Raw genomic sequence first — 8603 nt, 5'->3', positions numbered from 1 at the left:
AGGAGGCGATGACGACGGGCGAGGAGCGGTGGGTGGATGCGCGCGCAAGAGAGGAGGCGGTGCGAGGCGGAGCAGGAGGCGGCAGGGCCGGAGCAGGCGCACCGGCACGGGCGAGCGAGGCCGGAGCAGGCACGCCGACGCGGGGTGCGGGCAGCGGCGGGATGCGGTGGCTCGACGGCGGCGCACGGAGGCCGGCATCGCGGGAGCCGAGGCAGGCCTCCGCCCGCGGGTGCTTTTTTTTATTTTTTTGGAAAACTTTTTTATCCCGGTTGGTATTCCCAACCGGGATAAAAGGGGTCTTTAGTCCCGGTTGAGTGACCCGGGACAAAAGACCCCCCCCATTTGTCTCGATTATTTTATCCCGGATGGTTTTTCGGGAGATTTGCTCCCTACCAACCAGGACTAAAGACAAGTTCTCTACTAGTGTGTTGCAAGTGTTTTATCTGGATGTTACATTTTCAATGAAGATTTGAATGTTCCATGCAACACGAAACAGATGTTGCGGCAGATTTTTTTCCTCATCATTAACAGATGGCTAATAAATTTTTTTCAACATGTTTTTTATGTTGCAAACGGTGATTTTCTATGTTGCAAACGTTTATTTTTCTATGTTGTAGACATTATTTTTTGATTTTGCGATGGACCAACAGAGTGCCCGATGGAAAGTTTTCCCATCGGACGTCTGGGCGCTAGCAACGCACTTTTACAAACTCAACTTTTATCCCCAAGCTAGAGTACCATGATTCTTTCTTTTCTTTTCTTTTCTTTCAATATTGGTACTTCATTAAAAACATATGAAAAAGGCACAATTTGTGTGAAGATCTAAAGAGAAGGGGGGAACATAAGTGTGGCTGACACATAATATGAGAAGTTTTACCTCTAAATACGCTCATGTTTTAATTTTTTTTTATACTTGATGATTAAGAGCCATTAGATGAAAATCCAACCATATGCAATTTTCGATCATGCCTCTCTCTTCTTGCGATGTTACCTCCTTCCATTAATGTTCGCCCAACTATTTTTATGTAGGGGTAGTTGCCGTCTACTTTTTAATGTTCTAGTCGAGTAAAGTTTAGATAGTAGAAAACACGACATGATGAACCTCATTTTTTAGAAAAATGATAAAAAAAAGTTTCACATTGATATTTTTCTGTAGTCCTTTTATATTTATTTATGGAAACCAAGATTCCCGTGTGCTAAAATGCCAAACGAAGTGTAAATAAACCAGTAATAACTGAGCAAAACTGAAATGAAAATCGGAGAAAGAAAAGCTATAGACTCAAACATGCACGGCCCGACCAGGCTATTCTTGTCAAGCGGGGTTCGCCGTGGCGGTCAACGTATCTCCTCTCCTCCCCACCCCAAGAGCGCCCGCACTTCCCTCGCGCCACCCGCACTAGCTCCATCCCCAGCCATGGCATGCAACCAGCACCTTCAAAAGCTCCTGTACCCGCGCATGCACCGCCTCCTATTCACCACCCCACGCGCCCGCAATGCCGTCGCGACAACCGCCCTCGTCGTCGTCGTTGCCGTTGCCGTCTTCTTCCTCCCCTTCTTCTCCCGGAGTGCCCGCCCCTGACGCCGCCGCGGGCTGCCTCCCCGCGGACCAGTCCTGCTTCGCGGTCTCCGTCTCGGTCGGCGCGCCCTCCTACACCTCGCGCCACGACGCCGCCGCCGCCACGGCGTCCGCGCACGCGTGCTGCACCACCACCTCCTACATCGCCGTCCTCGGCATCAGCTTCGGCTCCCTCCTCGCCATCCTGCTCATCCTCTGCGCCATCCGGTGGTACCTTGTGCGGCGCTCCGAGAGCCGGGACGCGGCCGAGGCCGCCGCCGCAGCCGCGGCGGAGCCCGACAAGAAGCGCTCCACGGGGCTGGACGCCGACGCCATCGCGGCGCTGCCGGAGTTCGCGTACCGGAAGGAGGCGGCGGCGGCGGCGGCGGGCGACGAGGCCGAGGAGAGGGAGTGCGCCGTGTGCCTGGGCGCGCTGGCGGAGGGCGAGGCGGCGAGGCTGCTTCCCCTGTGCATGCACGTCTTCCACCGGGGCTGCGTCGACGTGTGGCTCAGGGAGCGCTCGACGTGCCCCGTCTGCCGCGCCGAGGTGGTGGCAAGGTGCGCCGGCGAGGGCTGCGCCGACAAGGAGCAGGAGGGCGGCACGTCGCGGGGGTCCACGTCGACGGCGGCGGCGTTGCCACCGCAGGGCAGGCTGCTGGACGACGGGGAAAGGGACCTGGAGGCGCAGCTCTAGTAGTGTGTATCGATCAGAGAGGAGGTACATGGTAGGAGTAGCTTTATGTTGTTTGTTGTGTGTTTCCTTTCCTTTTCTTTTGGTTTTAGGGAAGTGACTAGCAACTTGGATGATTTGCTGGAACTTGGAGGAGGATGGATGGATGTCGTAGTGTTCTAATAAATGTTACACATAGCACTGCTGGTGAGAATAAATAAATCAAGAGAAAAAGACGAATACTCAAGACTTCCACGTCGTGTTTCATGTATTTGTTTTCACCTAAATTCATTGAAATGGGCAAATGGCCGCACCGACAAAAAAACACTTAAATGAACCTTGGACGATGTTCCTTGAAGTCAAGTAATCAAGTGCTAAGTAAACATGAAAAGTAGCAAAAGTGCAAGACCTCTTGTCATAGTTTTAGAAGGCAAGGTCCTTCTGTTTCAGGATGACATGGATTTTTCATTTTTCACCGAGCCTTGTTAATGTCATGATCTACTATTTCGGCTTTTTAGGAGATGCTCATATAGGTAGGGTGTGCATGTATTCATTCATAGAAATTTAGTGTACGTAGCATGTGTGTATACTACGTTTCAATAGTTAGTACAACACAAAAGGTAAGCAATAATATATCAAAGCGTATGCTAACTTGACTAGTTCCACACCATCCAACTTCCATTTACTTCAGGTAATAATACAAAGATTGCAAGACGTTGTGTTCCTCAACATTGCAATAATTAATATAATGATAGTACTTTTCATTTGTAAGATGTATTTGAATCAAACCCTTACTCACACTGGTCGATTAAACAATGTTAGAAAAAAAACACAAGATCAAAGATTTTTCTAGACTTGGAATTCTAAGGAACATAGGGAGGAAGCACACGGATATAGAGTGAAATAGAGAAAGAAAGTTTTAACCACTCTCATGTTACATTTCATATAAACTTTAAGATTTTTTATGATATCCATGAGCACCTAGGAAAATGGCCCAAATAGTTGTATTTTCCAGCTCTCTCTCTCCCTCTGGATCGTCCTCCATTTAGTGTTTGAACTAAAGAATATATATCAATTCCTATATTAAAGTTATTGTAACATCATACTAAAAAGTACAAATATTTCAAAATAGCATAGATCAATAAAAATATATAGTCTCATGTGTCCCGTGAAACAACCAATTTTAAATAATTGTTATCACGCGAGCAATGAAATACAATCCAAATGACTTTTTGGCAATCCTCTTGTGATCCGTTTTTTTAGCAACATCAGTAATCACATATGACAAAGAATACATTATTATCTAATAATAATTACTTCTATCATGTACATATACAATAACTTTCTAATTAAATGTGTATACAACGTCTTTCTATTGAAATATATACAGTTATGAGCAGAGATACCAGTAGCGCGATGCAGAGCAAACCGTATGGTTCAAATATTGTTCAAGGGCACTAATACATGTTGCAATTTTTGCTTAGCCAGATTTGTTGGAAGTAGACCAAGACAGTCAAGAAACGGAAACGGCGAGCCGGACATCGAAACCCAACCCACCCGACCCGCTTCTCCCTCCTCCCTCTCCCCGTCTGTCCCGCGTCAAGCTCCCCTCTCACCTCACCCGGATCTCGCGCGCGACGCAGGCGAGCCCCGCCTCTTCCCAGAAGCTTCTACAAGGCACTCCCCGCGCCACCCCCGCTCCCGCGCGGATGAGCGGCGGCTCGGGCCCCCTCCCCTACTCGATGCGCGATGTGGGCGCCGGCGGCGCCTACAACAACGCCAAGTTCCGCCACCGGTCTCGCCTCAAGGTGCCGCGCCTCCCCTCCCGATCCAACCCCCCATTGTTTGCCCCCAAAAAGAGGATTCTTTTTCCCTAGAGTCGAGGTAGCTCTACTTGGGGGTTGGAGCTTGATCTCCGCGGCGACTTGACTCGTTGTGAGGGGGAGTGATTTTGTTCGATTAGTTGGTTGTGTGATTGTGTCGTTGAGAAGGTTGAAGGTGTTGCGACATGCGACTTTGGGTGGAATGAGGGTTCCGTGGCATCGGATCTGTGGTACTCACTGTTGAAATTGCCCTGGTTGGAGGTTCTGGTATCTGTGGCGCTGCTGCCCTGGTTGTTTCGATCTGCTTACATCAAAATTCAAATGGTTGTTTCCATCAGGAGGTCGTGTATGCTCGTCGGTGTGTGAATTGGTTTACCTCGAGGGTTCAAGTAGTTAGTATGGTCTCATATAAGCTCTTGCTCTACCATGTACTTCAACATTTGTACCTCACCCATTGCTTGCGGTGTAGATACAGTGAATTTAATAAATGTGATGTCCATATCAGATCATGGATTGAAGAATTTGTAGACCATGTTACCTTATATATCTGTGATATTTGAGCATGTTTGGCGCCAAAATTCAGAATATGTTTTTAGGTTGTAACGCTCAATGGATAGTATAAATAGTAATAACGCTCTTTTGGTACTTTACATTTGGATGTTATTTGCCCTACTTCATTTCTGGGAACTTCAGTACTACACTTTTCATGTATGATGAAAAGAACTGATCTTTGTCTATCCTCCCTGATGATGAAGCAACAGCCCTTTACATAAATTGTTTTTCGTTTCTTGCATATAGGAAACTTGTATTCGAGACTGTTATGGTCGTGTTAGTTGTTCTTCCCTCTAAAGCTTTGTTACTTCTCATATGTAGATGCTTGTACAGTCCCTGGCTACTAACAGCAGCAAGTACCGTTGTGGAAAGTTCACTGTTGGTAAATTCTTGAGCCTGTTGATGGTTTCTGGCTTATTATACTTATTTCTGCACAAAAGCCCAGAGGGTTTTGTATCTGGTGACCTACATGGCAAAGAGATGCATAATAACAATGTCAAGAGAGCTCCCAATATTCGCACACTTTGGAGAAAACCACCAAGGCTGCCCCCACGTCTCCCACCAAATGAAATCTACAAAAATAATTCTCTACTTCAGCAGTCTCCATCTGAGTGGACCTCTAGGCAGAAGAAAGTTAAAGAAGCATTTGAACATGCATGGTCTGGTTACCGAAATTATGCAATGGGTTATGATGAGCTTATGCCTTTGAGCCACAGAGGCACTGATGGATTAGGAGGTCTAGGTGCTACAATTGTGGATTCTTTGGACACTGCGATAATAATGGGTGCTGATGATGTTGTTTCCGAAGCATCAAAATGGATTGAGGAGAACCTAATGAAAAGAATCAGTGAGAAAGGGCAGGTTAATTTATTTGAGACTACCATCCGTGTCTTGGGAGGGCTTCTTAGTGCATACCATTTGAGTGGTGGCGATCATGCAGGATCAGGTGACTCTAGGATACCAGCATCATATAAAAAAGCTAATCCAGAGCGACTTTTGGAAGTTTCAAAGGATTTAGCAGACAGGTTATTGTTGGCGTTTACATCAAGCCCAACAGCTATACCTTTAAGTGATGTTATTCTTCGTGACCGAACTGCACATGCAGCCCCAGATGGCTTAAGCAGTACCTCAGAGGCTTCAACATTGCAACTAGAGTTCAGTTACCTCAGCAAAGTATCAGGGGATCCAAAGTATGACAGGGAGGCAATGAAGGTGTTAGAGCATATGAGAACACTCCCAAAGGTGGAGGGTCTGGTGCCTATTTACATCAAGTATGCATTGTTTGACCCTCATATATTTTGCAAATAAATTGCTTTTGCATTCCATCTTAATGCTATTCCATTGTATTGCATTCAAAGGCATCAAAATTTAGAGGAGATTAATTTTTAATTTTTTTTTCATGTGCAGCCCCTCCTCTGGTCAATTTAGTGGTGAGAATATTAGATTAGGATCTCGTGGTGACAGTTACTATGAGTATCTACTAAAAGTGTGGATTCAGCAAGAGGAAAATCGTGACACTAGTTTGAAGTATCTGTTTGAAATGTATACTGAAGCAATGAGAGGGGTCAAACATCTTCTTGTTCGGAAAACTGTTCCAAACGAGTTGGTCTTTGTTGGAGAGCTTCCATTTGGACGAAATGGTGATTTTAGTCCTAAAATGGATCACCTGGTATGCAGCTCTCATTGAACATCTATCCTCTTGCACTCAATTGAGAAATCATTTATCCTTATAATGATTTTTTCCCCTGGGCAAGCTTTTGTGACCTTATTGTTTTCTGCATGACTTCCTTGATAACTAGCAATGGGATGTCTTCATTTTGCAGGTGTGTTTTCTTCCTGGTACCCTTGCCCTTGGTGCAACTAAAGGTATCACCAAGAAAAAGGCTCTTGAAAGTAATTTGTTAACTGATGAAGACATCGAAAATCTCCAGCTTGCTGAAGATCTTGCCAAAACATGTGTTGAGATGTACTTTGTGACCTCTACTGGCCTTGCTCCTGAAATAGCTTATTTCCACATTGAGGTAAGGGGTTCTCTCAGATAGTGGGTATCCTAATCCTTAGTTCGGTCAATATTACATTTTATTTTCTGATGGTTAAATGTATATGTTGATTTTGCATGCTAATCACTAATGCTACGAGGTTTCTACAGGGTAATCCAGAAGGGGGACCTGATGGTGGTAATAAAAGCAACAAATATGTCAATGATATTATAATAAAACCACTTGATCGTCACAATCTTTTACGCCCAGAGACTGTGGAATCACTATTTGTTTTGCATAGAATCACAGAGGATCCCAAGTAAGATTTCGGGGAATTGCCTACTTCTCAGTTTGCATCATGTCACTATTTGCTCATCTTTTTCTTCCTTTTTCACAAACAGGTACAGGGAGTGGGGTTGGCAGATCTTTCAGGCTTTTGAGAAATACACTAAAGTTGATTCAGGTGGTTACAGTTCCTTAGATGATGTCACCAGCCTACCTCCTCATAGGAGAGACAAAATGGAAACTTTCTTCCTTGGAGAAACATTGAAATATTTGTATTTGCTGTTTGATGAAAGCAATACTCTTCCACTAGATAAGTATGTATTCAATACAGAGGCCCATCCTCTTCCAGTCATGCGGTCTGCGGAACAGGCTTCACATTCTGTATAGTTTTGAAGTGTATAACTGTTGTATGATCATGATGAGAGAAGTAACGGATATATGAGAAATATACTTGACAACTGACAACATAGTCGGAGGAGTGAAAATCCCTTTACGTGAGCTTGAAGCAACATAGGAATCAATCTTGGAGGCAGGATCTTGATCGTGGAATCGTCATGCTTGATTTTGAGGATTTTGGATTTTCACTTGTATTTATTGGAAGGCCGTGCAACTTTTATACTCTGTACAATCTAACTTCAAATTTTGAAATCAGTTAAAATCAGTTGGCTGTTACACACTTGCACTGATATTTTGTCTAGAATTGTATGATCATGTGTCGTCCATCCTTTCTTGTCCTCTGATGTTCCACCATTTCTCCATGGTTAACTGGTGAGTACAAGCAGTACCCTTATCATTTGAAGTGGTTGCTAATTGGTAACACATTGTTCATTCCAGCTTGGGTTTTCCGATTGTCATTATAGTGTAGCACATTGCAAGTCACTCGCTTTAACCGATGCTTAAATCATAAATATATGGAATATCCTCAGATTTCACCATGTTCAATTAGTGCACTATCACACTGGTGAACGAACCTGTGTCTGCGGTAACATTCAAGACAATAACATCAAAGATTACAAGAACCCTTCTTCTATGAATTTATCATACACCAGTTCAATAGTATCGCACCATTAATTTATTATACTGCTGACCAGTTTTGAATTACGTAAGTCCACTATGTTATTGCATTGCACCAAACGTGTGCTGAGAGATTATGTTATCTTCGGAATTATCTCAGAGCACCAGCATTAGTTATAATTAGAGTCACATGCCTAGCTTTCCTTGATTTCTGACATCTCGGTCATTATTGAATGGTAAAATGTTGGTTTTTAGATTCAGTACTGAGTAAAATTGTAGCCACTAAGTCATAAAGTTAGCTAAATGATCAGTGAGTCGTTCGAGTATGCAGTTGAGATAGTACTTCCTCCGTTGCAAATTATAAGTTATTTTGATTTTTCTACATTTATAGATATTATTATGCATCTAGATATAAGATATATCTAAGTGCATAACAAAATTAATAAATTAAAAAATCAAAACGATCTATGATTTGAAACGAAAAAAGTATATCTTATAAGATGCCCACCTCGTACAACGGAAGAGGTGAAATAAACGTTTGGTATTTTGTGTCATCCTATAAATGTGGCTTTCCGGCGCTTGGAGGGCCAAATTCCGAAACATCCCCGGGCGCGCAATACAATGTGCGGAGCATCCAATACGATGGTTGCGTTGCTTCGACTGGCCCAAGCCGATGGCGGATGGATGGAATCCCTGCTGCTGGTGCTGCCGCGCTGGAGCCTGGG

General features: G+C 44.2%; 2 protein-coding genes across 2 annotated transcripts; both read left to right on the top strand.

Moving 5' to 3' along the window:
* Positions 1-1335: 1335 nt before the first annotated feature.
* Positions 1336-2249, top strand: LOC101773876 (probable E3 ubiquitin-protein ligase ATL44). The gene has a single exon (XM_022825069.1). The coding sequence runs from the start codon at positions 1494-1496 to the stop codon at positions 2247-2249; it is 756 nt and encodes a 251-aa protein (XP_022680804.1). The 5' UTR covers positions 1336-1493.
* A 1515-nt stretch (positions 2250-3764) lies between these two features.
* Positions 3765-7546, top strand: LOC101773458 (mannosyl-oligosaccharide 1,2-alpha-mannosidase MNS3). The gene is made up of 6 exons (XM_004960557.4): positions 3765-4033; positions 4922-5871; positions 6008-6269; positions 6424-6621; positions 6750-6898; positions 6981-7546. Exons 1-6 carry the CDS (start codon positions 3935-3937, stop codon positions 7249-7251), a joined length of 1929 nt encoding a protein of 642 aa, XP_004960614.1. The 5' UTR covers positions 3765-3934; the 3' UTR covers positions 7252-7546.
* Positions 7547-8603: the final 1057 nt, after the last annotated feature.

The sequence above is a fragment of the Setaria italica genome, chromosome III, assembly GCF_000263155.2.
Source record: "Setaria italica strain Yugu1 chromosome III, Setaria_italica_v2.0, whole genome shotgun sequence".
Taxonomy (NCBI): Eukaryota; Viridiplantae; Streptophyta; class Magnoliopsida; order Poales; family Poaceae; genus Setaria; species Setaria italica.
This window is presented reverse-complemented; position numbering and strand designations above follow the sequence as displayed.

What these genes read in the sequence shown, in the direction of transcription:
- LOC101773458 (XM_004960557.4), top strand. Translation starts at nt 3,935, where the DNA reads ATGAGCGGCGGCTCGGGCCCCCTCCCCTACTCGATGCGCGATGTGGGC. An exon ending in GCCACCGGTCTCGCCTCAAG is followed by an intron (nt 4,034 to 4,921) that starts GTGCCGCGCCTC and finishes TCTCATATGTAG; the next exon opens with ATGCTTGTACAGTCCCTGGC. An exon ending in CTGGTGCCTATTTACATCAA is followed by an intron (nt 5,872 to 6,007) that starts GTATGCATTGTT and finishes TTTCATGTGCAG; the next exon opens with CCCCTCCTCTGGTCAATTTA.
- LOC101773876 (XM_022825069.1), top strand. Translation starts at nt 1,494, where the DNA reads ATGCCGTCGCGACAACCGCCCTCGTCGTCGTCGTTGCCGTTGCCGTCT.